Raw genomic sequence first — 16,738 nt, 5'->3', positions numbered from 1 at the left:
CAGGTCATTTTTTTGCTATCTATACCCTCACCGCAGGCCTTTGATGGTCCGACATGTATCCCTCAACAGCCCTGGTGCCTGATGGTGTCACATATTTAATCATGGCTCCTGCTGTTATAGTTCTCCACTGCCTGGTATGTTATTATGAGCATATAGGGAGCATAGACCCTGAAAGTATGTGGATGATTTTACAGATGTTACTGTCACCATAGGCTTGAACTATTTTAATGACTTTGAGTAGAGACTTTTTTAGTGTCTACTGTCTATGCATCAGCTGCTGCCACCCTTCTTAGGAAAACTTTTTTTTGTCTTTCTCCCTACAGCAAAAGATATCCTTTCCTGGTATGAAGATCATTACACATGTAAAACCAAACAAGTGAAGTAATTAAGTTAGACCCAACCTGTCCTTGGCTGACTAATTCAGCACAACACACCTTCTGTCGCTTAAATAACGTCAGGTAAGCAAGGTAGGTTTATTCACCGCCCCCCCCCCCCCCCAGCATTAGATCAATATATCCTGGCATTCACACTCTGTGCTCTCTGTATTGTCTATTTTCCATTCCACCAATTCAAAAGACATTTTTTTACCTTGCACTAAGAAAAACAAGAAGACTTACTTTTTAGCTTAAAATGTGTTAGGCTTATATAATTTCATAGATGAAAGGAAGTTAAATGACTCTAATCGTCCTTCTGAACCTTTTCTTAGCTTTCATAGAAGTAGTTGACTAATCCAGCTTTAACCTGAATTTGGAACAACTTGCCTGCGGAACTGACAATGTCAATATCACATCTCTCAGGGCCTGGTCTGAATGTGTTTTTAGCACTGGAAGGTGCCCTTTTCTTATTGCTACCAAAGGGGTTGTTAAATGCTTGTGTGCTTCAGGTGTGTTACATTTATCTGTCCAGCAGTTCATGGAGAAAACCACTGAGGACTCCAAACTAAAAGATGTCTCAGAGCAGAAAATACAGACATAGTTGTGGTTCAGTGCCATCATTTAATTGAACGCAAATACAGTCCACCTTTCCCATTGATTCATTTCCATTTCATCCATGTTAAATGCTGTATTAAAAGAATAATATTGAAACAGTCTGAAGCATTGTGACTCGGTGCTATAACACCAATAAAAGCATGAACCCCTTGCATCTGCTGGCCTTTTAAGACCATGTGGTCCCCAGGTTTTCATAAATGTCTGACCCGTGCAGACAGGAAGAGGGTCATTGGCAAAAAAATCGAACAGCTTGAGCTTTATGGGCTCTTTTTCCAGCTGTACAGTAACCACACCAAGTGGTGCTCCTATCGTTTAGTGTTTTCCTGACCTTGAAATTTGCTTCTCCCATCTGTGTGGTAGTTTTATGCCAAACAAGAAAGCACAGTTACACAGTAGTTTGCCTTGTAATAGGTGGTTTAAAATGGCATGTGTATTTTTTAACCTTTATAGTTTTGATGCCTACACCGGACTAAGAAGTGAGTTGAAAAATCCAGCTCCACCTTGAAAAACAGTGGTCTGACACAAATTCCAGACTCCTGGGTAAAGGTCTTGATTTGGGTTAATACCTCCTTCAACTGTGCCTCTGTCCCAATGTGTCATATCTGGAGTCAGTGGCATTCAGCTTCTTCTACTGTGTTGTTTATGTCTGAGAATGTGTTGAAAGGTTTATGCAAATCATCGACCAGAAAGCAAAGGTTGGTATTTTGGTGCAAATGGGGCTGACACATTTGTTAGAAGCATGACTGTGAAGAGGAAAAGCTGAGAAAGGTCAACAGGACTGCGGTGTAGATCATGTAGACAGAGGTAAATCTTACGCCAGGATCAGGCATTCGACTTCGGCAATATAGATATCCTTGTTGCCACTCAACGTCAAATTTTAATTTGTCAGCAAGTTATTGTGTATATATTGTTAGATAATGACATAAGTAAATACCATGGACTGGGGATGAGATCAGTGTCAAAGGGTGGTGCAGTGTTGAAAAGTGTACAACTGAAAAACAGTTACAAACTGTAAAATGATTCTAACCCTCTTTATATTTAGTAAAAGGGAAAATATGGTAGGAATGGCTAAGAAGACAACATATGAAGGGCAACAGTTATTCTGATGTATCTGTTATACTAGACATAATGTGTTCTTCTCCTTGTGCAGGAGATTGCAGGAGCAAATTAAGTATGATGAGTTATTATTGGATCAATAATAATGTCTCTCTATCCATCTCTTTTCATCCCCCTTTCTCCCAATAATCCCATAAAAAATCTTTGTTGACACTGAGGCCATTCTCTATCACCACTTGGTCTGAATAGACTCCACTGCTGCATGACTTACAATGGGGACAAAAGGGAGAAAGAAAATGGAACTGTCAAGGTTATCATGTCAGGAGTAAAATAAAAAAATATCCTGCTGGCCTGTTTTACTGTGAAATTTGGTCTCAGAATATGTGTCACCACTGTGGTCTGAGGCTCCTGCACTTAAAGGACACATGTTAAAAATAGAAGGACATGTGACATAGTGGCAGATCACAGGTAACACATGTGTCTTACAACAAAAAAGCAGAGTCGAAACAACAGAGCTAAGGAAGTAAGGACAGACTGTTGTTTATTTTTCTGCATTTTAATGAGTGAATAATATTACCCAGTGTTATATGTGCATTATTGTAATAACTAGTTACCTAGGAAATGACTTTGTGGAAGGAGAAATCAATCTGAAGTATCCCAAGAGCCAGGATGAAACAGAGGCCACACGGCTTGCCCTATCCTCTTTTAAGTTGATCTATCTGCGAGGTCTGCGGGTGTGCGTGTGTGAGAGGGAGCCATATACCTCCTACTCTCTCCATAAGACAGTGAATTAAGGCTCTTTTCGATCATAGGGTTTATCTTATTCCACTCTAATCAGTATATCGATCTGACCAGCGAGAGCCTGATTTAGACAAGAGAGGCAGTGTAATCCTTAAAGTCCATTCACATCCTGATAGTGTGGCTCAAGGTTATATGAACATCACACCCAACCACTGTACCATAGCTCGCCACCTACAACACTATCAAGAGCCATGTGCAGGGGCTAAACCATCCACATCTCAAGAGTGCTTGTAGCTTCAGTGCAACATAGGTTTAAGTAGATGTGAGTAAGTCTCAATACACTGCAACATCCCTACCCTCTCTGTGACACATGTCATACCAATTATCTACCCATCCATTAGCCACTATCCATTTTGATCCTGTAATGCATCATGCGGGGCTCTAGTCTATCTTAGCTGCTATAGGTAAGAGGTCAGGATTATAGATTTTCCTTTTTTAAAAGAGGTTACATAAAAACAATTCAGAATTTGTAGCCAGTTCTAGTTGTTGCAGGCTAAACTTGAACATCCATTAGTTTACATATTTTCTAAAAATCTGAAAAATATATCTATGAAATGTATACATGAGTTGATGTGACAGGAACAAGCAGAGTAATTGTGCTTACGGGGATAGTCTTTGGGGTGAATCTTCTCTGACCAGTTCCCAAAAAAGGTGACTCTGTACTTTGCGGTTCCACAGGCACAACAGTCGAGCAGAGGTTTATCTGTAGCATCTCCATACAGCGACTCTGTATGGAAATAAAAGAGGCGGGAACAAGTAAAAGAGACAGACCAAGAAATGCTCATTAGTATAAGGAGCAGATGAGAGTGGTGCCCATCATACAGGAGATGGGTGGTTAGGAAAGTGGGGAGCCACAAAGAGAGGCAGGAGAAAAAGGAAAGATGTGCAGCATGAGTCTTTTGATCTGCTGCTCAGTGTGGCATCCAATGTCATGCACAGCCAGGGGTCACACTCATTTACAATCATTCACATGCCAGAGCGTAACAGCAGAGAGAAATGTCCCCGCATCAAAATCAGGAATGAAAGCAAATAAAGTAAAAGAAGATACAAAAAAACAGACAAGCAGTGGGGAGTGAAATGGAGGACCAGCAGGGAGATTGAAGGAAAAGGAAATTCATGGTAAATTATTTATTCCATGCCAATACAAGAAGCCTACCTTTCTCACACATTCGCTTGGTGAGTGAGCCTTCATCCTGGAAATAAATAATCCGATTCTGTACAATGCTTGCCCTATGCAGACAAGGAGGGGGAGAGAGAGAGAGAGAGGGGTGGTGAGGGGCAAAGTGGCAGTGGAAGTTTTGTGTTTTGTGTTATTTTATTTATTTATATTTTATGTAACAGGTACAGTTATTCATAATCATCCTCCTGTTTTTTTTAGTATACTTCTAAGAGAAGGTATGAGAGCCCACAGGGAAATGTCTAAATCAGGCTGTCTCTCAGATGAAGCCATTCAAGTCTCACATAAAGACCACTAAAAGCATGCATCAGCAATAACATATACATAGAAATTACCAAAGGAAAAAACTGAAAAACTGCGAGTGATTTTTGCACTGAAGAAAGTCCCTTTAGGCAATGCACAGGCGCGCCATACTCCACAGTCAGCTATGCACAGTGTTGATAAGGACTGATTAAATGTGAGGCCTGACAGAGGGGAGGGTCTCTAGATTGAGCTGTCTCAGAGGCTTTTTTCACTGGCTGGTGGTGAACACAGGTCTGAGAGGGGCCTTGACATGTAAATCAGCCACAAACAAACCTATTCAGAGACCAGCAGACTCGAGAAAACAACAACAGAAAACAAGCCTCCAGGGACCTAACTTCCTCACAAGCAGCAGGCTTTTACACCAGCGATGGCTGCAGGAAGGTTTCCATGGGGATATAACCCAACAATAAAGTGCTGGATGGAAGTGCTGGGGTAACAAGTGATCCAGCTGGACACGTTTGGATAGGATTTATTCTGGAGTATTAGACCATGCTGAGCAGTGCCTCAGTCTGCTAAGCTGGGACGGAGAGAACTGAGAGAAAATGAAGCTAACCTACAAAATAAGAAAACATAGATATTCATGGCTGGTTTTAAATCTACAAAAGCTCCATGATTTCCAGCTTTATGGAAAAATATTATTCTAATGGATCTGTTGTGTAAATGGGTTAGAGTTAGGGATAGATATTAAAACCATGATTTTATCAGTCATTGACTTCATTTACATGCACACAGTATTAACTAAGCCAGTTTCATGAATACCACTAATTTACCCATTTACTTGTAGCTGCGGATGTGACTGAACATCCTCCCTTCTTCACATCTCAACACCTTCATCAAAAGCCACTGCTCTATAATATAATAATACTGTAATGTCCAGAATGTCCGGAGACTATTGTTGTGCATATGTGACTGTGACTTCTGCATCTGTAAAAGATATGTGCAAATTTGTCATGAGTTGCTTCCAGCCTGGTGTACTGTATGCCACATCAAGTTTGATTTTTCACGTTTGATTACTAGCAAGACAAATGCCCTAAAAGTCCTTACATAGATGTCTGCTCAGCTTACAAAAATGTCATCAAAGCCACTAATCCTGAACTCTGCACCACATGCCTTCAGGTAATGATGTCAGAGTCCAGTCATCTTCCAGAGTTTCAGCAGTCCTACTAGGCAGTTCAGAGAAGGCCGATAGTCATGCAGGTAGCCTAATAGGTTAAAAAAATGGCAGTTGTTACACTGCTGAGTCAAAATATAGTTATTTGCGACACAGAAATATAACAGACGGCTTCATGATTATGTCCAGACTATGGCACTGCTCCTCTAATGTCTTTGTAAAGCATCATGCACCTTTAATGTAAAGAGGGTGAAGAACATAAAAAAGACTGACGACTACATATGTCTGCATTTTTCTGAGTGACCAAAATCTCATGGCTACAACTGTGTATTCATCATTATTACTACTACTTACAGTGTACCATCCAGATACTCAGAGAATGACTAGATATGCACCTGCATTTTTCATTATTGTAGCAAAATGTGGTGAATTTTATCTTTTCCTCACTTTACCTCCTCGATATATTTTTAACAGCAGATTCATACTCTGATTTGAGGAGGCTGTCAATCACAACGGCTGTCCTTTTTAGTCAAAATAATTAAACTGACATGCTACTATTCTCCTGCAGTACAATTCTTTCTCACAGAAATTCACTCTGTCATACCTACAATCATCTTCTCACGCACATAATTAAACTTTTTCTTCATAAGCACCACTGTTTGGTCGCTCACGCACTACCATGGAGCTTATATCGGTGTAAGATTAGGAGTTCTGGTTAAAAATGGCCTCTAATAACATGGATGAAATATTTCTAGGTAAGTGACACTACCACCACATCTCTAATTGTTCACGCTTTAATTCAATCTCACCCCAATTTCACATATCTCCCTGAGAAGGAGGTGCACACACTGCCTCGCTGCTTGCCCACTTTCCTGGGCTGGCCAGACAATCAGGCAGAGTAATGCTTATTTAACATCCAATTTAAATTCTATCTCACTTTGCTGGATCCACACCACCGCCGATCCCAATCACCCCAAAAGTGCTCTGATTTGACTGTGGGTGTGTGAGAGTGTGTGTGTGCGTGCACATAGGAGCTTAACAAACAAAAAGAAAAAATGCAGGGAAAAAAACAGAAAAGGAGATTTTTCTTTCTGTGGCTATGTGTAAAAGAAAATACATTCTCATTTTGTTGTATCCACTGCTGTTACAACCAAAGATGAAATAATTCTCATTTTCCTCTATCTGCTCCCACTACAATAAGAGATTAAATTAATTTATTTTGTTCCAGCTGCTCAACTGCAAACTGAATTTACGAAATGGAAACCACTCAGACACAATCCATAATTCCACTTAACAAAGGCAAGCGTATTTACATTTAATTTCTGTAGCTGTAATGTCCTGTAGGGCTCCTTGATCTGCCCTATCACTGCACTGATGGAGATAAACAGGAGCTGACAGCTGCATGTGGTTGTGACATCCACCTGATCACTGATACACCAGATGACCCATCAAAAAACATCACACTTCCCGCATACGGGCGAGCCAGAGGGAAATGACAAATAAATTGTTTCCCACCCACAGATGGAAGGATAGAAGATAACAGCAACTTCAATAGTCACTACAGTAGGGACAATATTGTGATGCAGAGCTGGCTCTGTGTGAAGATATGCAGTAGATGAAGAGGATCTGTGACAAGACTAGGGCTATACATTTTTATTGTTGAGCAGGACATTTGTTTATATTAAGTGGCCCCTGAAGAAAACGTTTTTTTTTTTTCAAAATAGTCTGATATAAAAGTGTCGATGTTAAAACGGGAACCAGTATCCCAGTAAATGCCCATTTTAACCCTTTAAAACCCAATTGGCTTCTGTGTGTTACTAACAACTGTCACATATTTACTCAGCAGGGCTTATTTTTCTCAGTGCAATATTACACTCTGCACTGCAAACTAAAACAAACAAACAATTAAGAGTTTATCTAGGCAAATATTTTAGTACTAATGCCAATTTGGCCAAAAATGACCACACTCACTGGCAGTGAATAAGCAGCCCATAAATAATAATTCTGTAAATGCTCTCTACAAGCTGGACTCATCACTCTGTTATACCACTGTTCATCTGCAAGTGAACTTTGTGGCAACTAATCTGCAGACTTCAGCAGGCAAATACCAACTTCCAAGAGCTTCTGTATACAAGATGTTCTTCTGAAAGTGGAAAAAGCTCTGCAGTGTAGCAGTTAGACCCCTGTAAAACTAATGTATAGCATTATAGTATATATTATATAGAATTATACAATTTCACCAAAATAACAACTGAATAGCAGCAGCATTGAAAGAAAGCTGAAAATAGAGGAATTTGAATGAGCATCCTTGCCTGACCCTGTCATCATGGACCAACCTTCGGCAAAACTAAACCACAGAGCTCCATGTTTCCATATAGACGATAGCAACTGCCTGTCAATTATACTGTCACAAACCACTCAGGGTTCCTGGTACAACATGACTCACAGGAGCCTTTCAACAGAAAAGGACTCACACACTCACACAGATGCTTCTTGTAATTGCATGACCAGGTTTCTTTTCTTCACGGACAGGAGTACTGACTGAGTGACAGATGCAGACAGTTTAGGATTTCGGGCGAAAATTACAAAAAAAGAAAATGAGGTGGCGATGAAAATATCTGATACAATCCAGAAATGCTTTTCACTTATTTATGTTGGCTGAACCTGTGCATACTTGTTGATTGCACGATCCCTGTGTTGGCATGGTAATAAAACAAGAACATATCTAGTTCTTTTTTATATAACAATCTTTTCTATCACTTTTCTATCAATAAGACTTCATTAGGACTTTTAGAGTCAAACAAAGACCTTGTCATCATCCTTGCAAGTAGGGTGCAAAGAGAGTCAAATACTCACTGCTAGCCTGTAATTATGATTTTTACAGGCATGTCTTTTGAACTGTAAGGTTCTCTTTCCCTTTGTCCTCCCATTGCCTGTGCATTGTATTACAGCCATAGCTCTGCATGTATTTTAAATATATTAGTTGTGCACTCTCTTACAGATTTTCTTCTATACTTGTGTCTTTAACTTAACACATTTCTGCTACAGGTTCTCTATAAGGAGAACACATACAATATGCCTTTCTGGGAGAAAACTGTGATAACACCCTACAGCGAGGATGAAAACAAAGGATTGAAAGTGGAAAAAAGAACAGGATAAGATTAAGGAGAAAACAAATAAGACTGAGAGGAGGAGTACATGAATGTTCGGAGGTTACTGAGAGGGCAGCTTGTAAAAAAAGAAGAACCAGGAAAATAGAAAATCCACACAGAGACAGAAAACTCATCAGACTGTAGCAGTGATACTGGAGTATATGAAATTCAACCTTTTTGCTATCCCTTTGTGCATAAAAGCAGCAGCGCTGTAGCATGCACCAGAGAAACAGACTGAGTAAACAGTTAAATAATGCATTGATCAGAAGCCCTTGCAAGCCACGGTCCCTCTGTATCCTTCCACCTCCTGTACTCTCATTATTTCCCTGCAGTACAGTGCAGGATTAATAAATGGATTCCTGTCATGATCTTTCTTCAACTTAACATAGCCTCCTGTATCCAAGCAAGCCCAGAGGACTTAGAACAGCAAGATGGATTGCTGTCAATCAGCCATAACTAATTATGGCAATGAATAGTTCATGAAGCAAAATGAGAATAAAAATTTGATAAAACATTCTGTGTTTCAGTATGCTTAGCTTGGGGGAATGATGTAATAAAAGAGCACATGCACATTTGATATAGTATGCTGGTTTCACAGCTCACAGAGGTGTAACATCTGCATGTTTAAAGCTTGATCATTAACTCACCTCAGAAAAACATCATCCATCTGCACTTTTAAGATATCAGTCAATATCCATCAACCAGGTTACCGTAATTAGCAAATATTAGTGTGTTAGCTAGTAAAGGTTAGTAACCCCTATTAGAAGGCAATCATATGCTATCAGATCAACAAATCATATAATATAGAAAGAACATTTTGCAGAGGAAATAACAAACTGCTGAGTATCTGGGAATAAAAACAGATTCTATCAAGTATATATGCTACCATTGTTTTATGCAGCCATGCTGTTTACAAACCTAACGGTAAGTTCTCGCTGTTGTCACCACAGGTCGTCTTCACACCTAAAACACATCCATAAGTGCAAGCACCTCCTCTCAGGATGCTGGTAAGCCTGCACCAGCCATAGTGTGGTGGAAAACATAGTGGCAAGATAGATATGAATATCATGATATCATGAAAATCCAGCTGTTGTAGTAACACTACGAGCACACACACAAAGCCCAACAAGCCACCTGTCACAACAGAAAGCGTCATGTCGGCAGTTTTTGTAAAGAAAAAAAGGAAGTTATCCTTGTAGGTGTGACCACTGTACCGGTTTGGACTGTACTCATCATACCACAGCACCATTTTTCAACATGCTCCATCTGCAGGGCAAAGTGTGTCTGAAGTGTTTGGCTGAAGAAAAGCCTCTGCTAGACAGGCTCAGCATCCATGTCTATATACATACTTGAGAACAACACAGCCGGAGCCACTAGGCGGCGCAGTCCAAAACACCTGGATACTGGTCCGTCTACGAGGAGTGCTCTCTGTCACTGCAGGGGGACAGTTGGTCATAAACTGTGTCTCCTCTTCATCAATTATCTGTACAGAGACACACAAAGAGAGACACACAAGAATGTTAGTGAGGAACATAAATGCCCTCAGGTGAGACATGCCTCAGAACACTCAGGTTCTACTGCAAGAGCTTATACAAATATTAGCAACTGAAACTGATTCAAAACACTTACTTACTATATTATACTATATTGACTGTAAAACCACGGTCAACTAATTGCAGCTGGTCAGTAAAGAGCACTTCATACTTTTGCGACAGGCATGCAACAGTGAACTGATCAAATTCTTACAAGCTATGATTTGAACATCAGTGAGTGGGTGTAATTGTGTGTTAAAGTAGGTCTTATTGTTGGGTTCAGGACCTCTGCAATTAGTCAAAAAATACATCAGACAGGTAGTGGGATAATTAATGGGATAAAGTAGAAGAAAGATCATGGTTCTTCAAAAACTAGCATTCATTTTGTTTTGTATTTATTCAGCAGTGATGTACAGTTTTTCCTTTTGGGCTTTGTTCAAAACAACACAACTCAGGAGGGAAATTAGCTCTTGGTTACAACTCTGTGTGAGTGATGCAAGTCAATTCTGTTTAAAGGATAATACCTGTGTGAGTTAATCCACACATGGACTTGATGGATGATAACTTGGGTTGTTTGTGTGTTAATACGGTGAAAATGATTAGTAACATTTTATGCAGGAAAAAACAAGTTTGTGTACAGAATTACGATCTGTAAAGTTTCTTTTATTGTGACTTCAACACCTCAAGTATTAAAAGCAAAAAGTTGACAGCTGCATCACACAGAAAGGAACCAGACAGATTTTTTATTGTTTATGACCCATTGAAAATCTATCACTGTCACTGTCTTGAAGTTACACAAGTTCCTTTAGATGTCACAGCACTATTAAATAAAGATGGCTAAAGTATTTGACACCAACAGCAAAGTGATTCATCTCTTGACTTGGTTCTATATTGTATGTCAGCTTCAGGAACTCAACATGGCATTTACTTGGAGTTAAAAAGAAAAGTTTAGAAAATTGGGCAACTGGAAAATTGGAAAACTTTGAATGCTCTAATGACAACATTTGTGTCAAAAAAAGTTTTTATTTTATAGTGGTCAACAATGTAAAGGCTAATTGTGTCCTCTTTGTTTCATTCCACAATGAAACTACTAAAGAAAGCTGTAATATTTGCCTTCTCCTGTAGGCCAGGACTCACAGGAAGGGCCTACTGTTAAAGAACTTAAAACATAATCAATGTACACCCAGAATCCACGTCCAATGATGACAGCATTCATACGTCACCAGACATGGCTTGGGTCAAAAATCAAGAGTCCATGTGTGCTGCCCTCTCCACTCAGCTGCACACCAAAAGTACTAAGCATTTCATTGATTTTAACTGCACAGAAAATTAGTCGAGTTGGCTGCATGATCGAGCACAGCCAGAGAACTAATATTCAGTGCCCAGAGACCAAGGATCTGTTTGAGAGGAAGTGGCATCAGGGCAGTAAAGACGAGAAACTTTCTCACTCCATAAAGCTGTCAGCAGAGAATTTCCTTTGTCATGCCATGTTATGAATGAGTTCCCATTGAAAGTGAGCGTGTGTGTGGTGGAGTCAGTCAGAGGTGGAGAGTGAGAAGAGGAGCCTGGGAGTCATTTGTGTGTCCAATGCAGGCCATGTATACGCAGCCTATCTTGGTCTGATGGATTATACCTCCCCCACCCCTGCCACTTCATGTTCCCATGGTTTCTAAGAGGCATCCTGGTCTGGCCTGACTGAGCTGCAACACATGTTAGAACCAGGGAAGTCTCATGGGAATGCATTGAACACCATCTGCAAAAAGAAGCAACCAATTTGCTGCAAAATGACCTATGATCCTCTTCTTCTAATCCCTCATTTTCAAATCTTCCTCCTCGCACCAACAATGGCTGTTGTGTTGTGTTGGTGGAAAATGGGAAAAAAAAAAAAAAAGATGTGGCACATTACTCAAAAACTTGTGTTGTTGTGTTTCTGGGTTTTTTGCAAGAATTTTCATAATACAGTAAATGCTTCTGGTCAGACCCAAACATTAAGTGTCAAGATACAACAATTTGCCTTTTCTCATCCCATTATCTCAGCCTGCTGAGAGGTAATGTCTCATCAGACATCGCCTGCGTTCCCCGCTGTTTTACACTCTTGCCAAAAAAACACACATACACACACAGTGGCAGCTGACCTCCCCAGAGAGCTCAATAAAAGTGCTTTTCATCAAGTCAGGAGCTGTCCTGAGACGGCTGAGATGGGGCACACCAGCAGATTTCAAATGAGCTGTACGTTAAATAAAGCCTGACATCTTCTGTTGCAGCGTCTTTTCTCTTTCTTTCTTTTTTCAAGGCCTGGAGGTTGGTCCACCCAGCGCTTTTTCCACAATAAATGTGTGTCTGTGTGTGTGGTTTGTGACAAAAGAGACACAACACATGAAAGGCCAGCTGAGCAGGTGATGATAGAGAGATATCTCTTTGCACAGCAGTTTATTTATATTGCCCTGTCACATAGTGCTTCCAGTGAGACAGGTGATCATCCGCAGCTGTGAAAGAGGCCTTTAACTTCTAAAAACCCGGCAGGAGTCTAATCAAAGGCAGGTCGCAAGAGAGACATATCTATACTTTATACTTTTGATGCCACCATCTAAAAGAGGGTCACACATTTGTCAATGTTATCTATCATTCTCTGTGTACTCATAGCCGTCCACGTGAGGAGCAATGTGACTGAATGGGATCTAAAGGATGCAGTGTTTCCCCTCTTTACTCTTGACATTTAGCACTCCATCACACCACAACACATTATGCCATATGGCTGAGAAGCACACTCAAGGCTGCAGTGAATAACAACAGCATAAAACCACTTACAAAGATAAATAATACTTAAAAAAACCTCCCTGATGTAAATGCTGGTTAATGAGATGTGAGATGCTCACGGGACAAAAATAAAATGTGCTTTTTTTTCTTTACATCCTCCTATATTCAAGGTTCAGGTTCACAGAGAGTGTCACAGCATGGCAGTAACTGTGATCAGAGCAGCCTGAGGACTGCTGTGTGAGCCTCCCCATGAATGGTACTACAGGCTCAGTAAAATAATAGGGTTTGTGTGGGAAGCAACTGAAACCGACAGGTTCACAAGAGCCTGAAAAAGAGAGCGCCACACATGCTGTTAAACCCATTTTAACAGCACCTTCTTGAGGGGTGTTCTCTGACAAAACATGATGATTCCATGTTCTGAACAATAATAGGGAGGTATCCTAAGACTATGTGTGTATATCTGATTCTTTCATTGCCTTATTATGTAGGCTAAAGTAATTAGCGATGAGGCTACACTGGTTATCAAAACTAAGACGCCCCAGTCTCCACACTGCACAGAAAGCTCAAGTATTTCTCTAACACTTTGATTGATACCAATTCTTCACTTTGTCAGTTCTTTAGAGGGTTTCATATAAATATGTTATGAATTTCTTGAAACTACAACCTTGAAAAAAAACCTTGAAATAAACTTTATCTGGCAGGACATAATAAATTAAATCCTGCCGCAACAAAGGCCAGAAACGGGAGAGAGGCTTCAAAGGCTGGTTGTAGCTTATGTTTCATAATTTTAACAGCACATGCAGACACATTTACAGAATGAATGTGCTGTGTTCGAGTAAGCGATGCTTTTTTATGTATATGAGATCAAAAAGTACAAATAGTAAGCCTATCAATGGGCCTTCCTCTAAGTGAGAGCCAACCAACCAAGCATCTTCTCCCCTCTCGACTCCTCACGCTGCATTATAATCACAAACTCTTCACATATTTGGCTGTTATCACATGAGCGTAGCAGCACCCTTGTCTTCACTTTTTTTCTTTTCGCACTCTTGGCCCCTCTGTTCCCTCCCTCCTCCCAACTCCAGCTGGACCTGCCTGTATAAAATGCTAATTAGCCTCTCAAACTACTCCATTTGTGCACATCCTACATCATTGTATTGTATGCACACTTTTCAATGCATGTTTTCTAAAAGCTCCACACATATGTACAGTATGTGCTGGTCAGTCTTTTGTGTCACTATAACTGTGAAAAAATGACTTACCTGGAAATTTCCAGCATAGTCCTCATCCTTGTCTCCTTCTGTGCCCTCCTTCAGGGCGATAAGGGTGAACCCTCTGAAATAGGAGGGGCTGGATGCAGTCAGAGTCACTAGATGAAGCAAACAAGAATGACAACATGCATCAAGTGAAAGAAAAACAGTTACAATCACTCCAAAAAATGCCTGCATAGTGTCACATGTAATACACAGTATGTTTGTTGAGCTCTGTAGGTTGAAAAATTATACCATGTAAGTCTCAGCTACCCTTTGAATGTTTAAAATCAGACTTATATGCACTTTGCAATCAGACATGAAAGAATGTTCATTTACTTTGGAAGGGTTTCATTTGCTGTTGCCTACATGACAGCTTAATTAGGTTCTCCAGGTGTGACTTTCAGACTTTAAAATTAAGACAGACGATAATGATTCCATCACAGGGCCTTATTCTCAGGACAAAGAATTGTAAATTCCCAAACAGTATTCAATAACTTCAAACAAAAAGCAGAAACCAGTGACTGGCTTTTAAGAAATCTGTTTTAACTGCGAAAGAAAGAGAATACCAGAGGCAGAAAAGAGCTCACAAAGAGATTTAAAAACGAAAAAAAAAATCTCTTAATTCATCAATATATTCTACTGTATCTGAACTACTTACGCGTAAATGTAAAGTAAAATACATGCCCAACAATTAATGTAGGATAACGTCTTTATTCATCGTATTTACTTTATGGACTTCTGCACCTAAAAGTCAAAAGGTTCTAGATTGTGTGTAAACTTGTTTAAACTTTTCCCTCTCACTGTGGCTTAGTGTTTACTGACAATGCGCACAGTGCCGCCGATGCACTGTGCGCATCTGACGGACAAACACCTACCCCTGTAGGTGCTCCCTGGCTGGTAGCTCTCCGGATCTCCTTCAACGCGCAGGCGAAACTCGTTGTTGCTCTCCTTCCGATTCCTCTGAGCCCGTAATATCCGACTGCAGTGCCCGTCCGCCTTCCCGGCTCTCTCAGAGGGCTCCTCGGTGAACGCAAACGTATTGCACGCCACGGTGGGGACGAAGCAGAGCAGGAGAATGACGCGCGGATGCAGTCCGGCTGGTGTCATTGTGCAGATTTCCAAAAGCCAAGTTGATGCGCGAATGTTAGAGAAATCTTGTCAGAGGGAGGAGAAACGTTTGTTTCAGCTCCTGGTCCACTCCTAAATGAGAGTCCAACTTGCCAACTGCTGTGCTGCGCTACGAGGGCAGCTCCATCCTAGTGTGAATGAGAGAGAGGAGGAGGAGGAAGAGGAGGACTGGCTGGGCTGGGATGAGCTGTGCACTCGCTCTACAAGAACGGCACTCTGCGTGCAGCTGGTTATACTGAACAGGAGAGCAGGGGTCTGGAGCCAAGAGAGGAACGAGCGTTGTGTTGGATTAAACACTGACTCCCAGTACTCTGTGTGTGTGTGTGTCATCACTCACGGAAGACAAGAACACACACAGACACAAAAGAATTAATAAAACTACCAGATGGTTGTCAAGGTGACTATTTAAACAAGAGTTTAATTACTTGGCTCTCTCTTTTCTTGGAGTACAATTGTTAATTGTGAATATTATTCATTAACAGTTCTTGACGTAAGACAGTCATAACTAAGCAATAAAGTTTGTTCTTACAGATTTCTGTGAGGTGAAGTAAACTGCATGTCATTTTGGTCCAGATTAGAAGAATCTAAGAACTTTTTGCACGGGGATGAGATGAGCTTGGTTCTTTTCATATAATATAGCAATCTTTTAAAGTAGACGAGTTGAGAAAATCACACTCTGAAAAGAGAAGACTGGGAGACGGTGCAAAGAGAATCTTCCTCTCTCGTCTCACATCATGCACACTTTATGTGGACTTTGTCTCCTTCCCTTACTCTAGCACCAACAATGTTTTGACATTTTTGCATCTACACAAAGTGAATATCGTCAGAGCTCTATTCTACAGTCTACAGCCACAAACTTATCAATCAACAAATGTATCAATCAAAACACTATTTAAGTGTGATTGTTTAACTGTGTTTAGTCTTGTTTTTATATGTAAAGTTCCAAAACTAAATGCCAGATCTAGAACTCTACAGAATATTTTGATTTTTTTTCATACAATAACTATCTGTAAAAGTTAAAGATAATGTGTGTTACATCCAGGAGACTGTAAATCACACTCACAATAGCGATGTAGTTCTCAAGGTCTCCAATCTGAAATCTCTCCATTTTTTTTCCTTTCATCCTGTTTCTGTATTTTTTTCATCTGTGAACTCTCCTTCAACAGAGAGTAGACAAGCATGGGTTAATTATGAGGGGCCGTACAAGACATAATGCAGTCTGACACTCTCACACACACATATTCTCACTCTCACACACACATATTCTCACTCTCACACACATATATTCTCACTCTCACTCACATATATTCTTCTCTCACATGCATATATTCTTCTCTCACATGCATATATTCTTCTCTCACATGCATATATTCTTCTCTCACTCACATATATTCTCATCTCACATACATATATGTTTTCACTCTCACTCACATATATTCTTCTCTCACATACATATATTCTTCTCTCATGCACATATATTCT

The 16,738-nt window shown here is 40.3% G+C and overlaps 1 protein-coding gene across 1 annotated transcript in view; it reads right to left on the bottom strand.

The window, feature by feature from the left end:
- The window catches only part of spon1a (spondin 1a), a 42,842-nt gene extending 27,528 nt beyond the window's left edge, over window positions 1-15,314 (bottom strand). Inside the window, exons 1-5 of the mRNA XM_028402055.1 lie at window positions 15,004-15,314; window positions 14,138-14,244; window positions 9,939-10,072; window positions 4,003-4,076; window positions 3,451-3,573 (exon numbers count right to left, since the gene is read on the bottom strand). Coding sequence (XP_028257856.1) covers window positions 3,451-3,573; window positions 4,003-4,076; window positions 9,939-10,072; window positions 14,138-14,244; window positions 15,004-15,235 — 670 coding nt within the window. The 5' untranslated portion in view covers window positions 15,236-15,314. The remainder of the gene's footprint in view (window positions 1-3,450; window positions 3,574-4,002; window positions 4,077-9,938; window positions 10,073-14,137; window positions 14,245-15,003) is intronic.
- Between the last annotated feature and the right edge of the window lie 1,424 nt (window positions 15,315-16,738).

This window comes from Parambassis ranga, chromosome 3 (assembly GCF_900634625.1).
Source record: "Parambassis ranga chromosome 3, fParRan2.1, whole genome shotgun sequence".
NCBI lineage: Eukaryota > Metazoa > Chordata > Actinopteri > Ambassidae > Parambassis > Parambassis ranga.
This window is presented reverse-complemented; position numbering and strand designations above follow the sequence as displayed.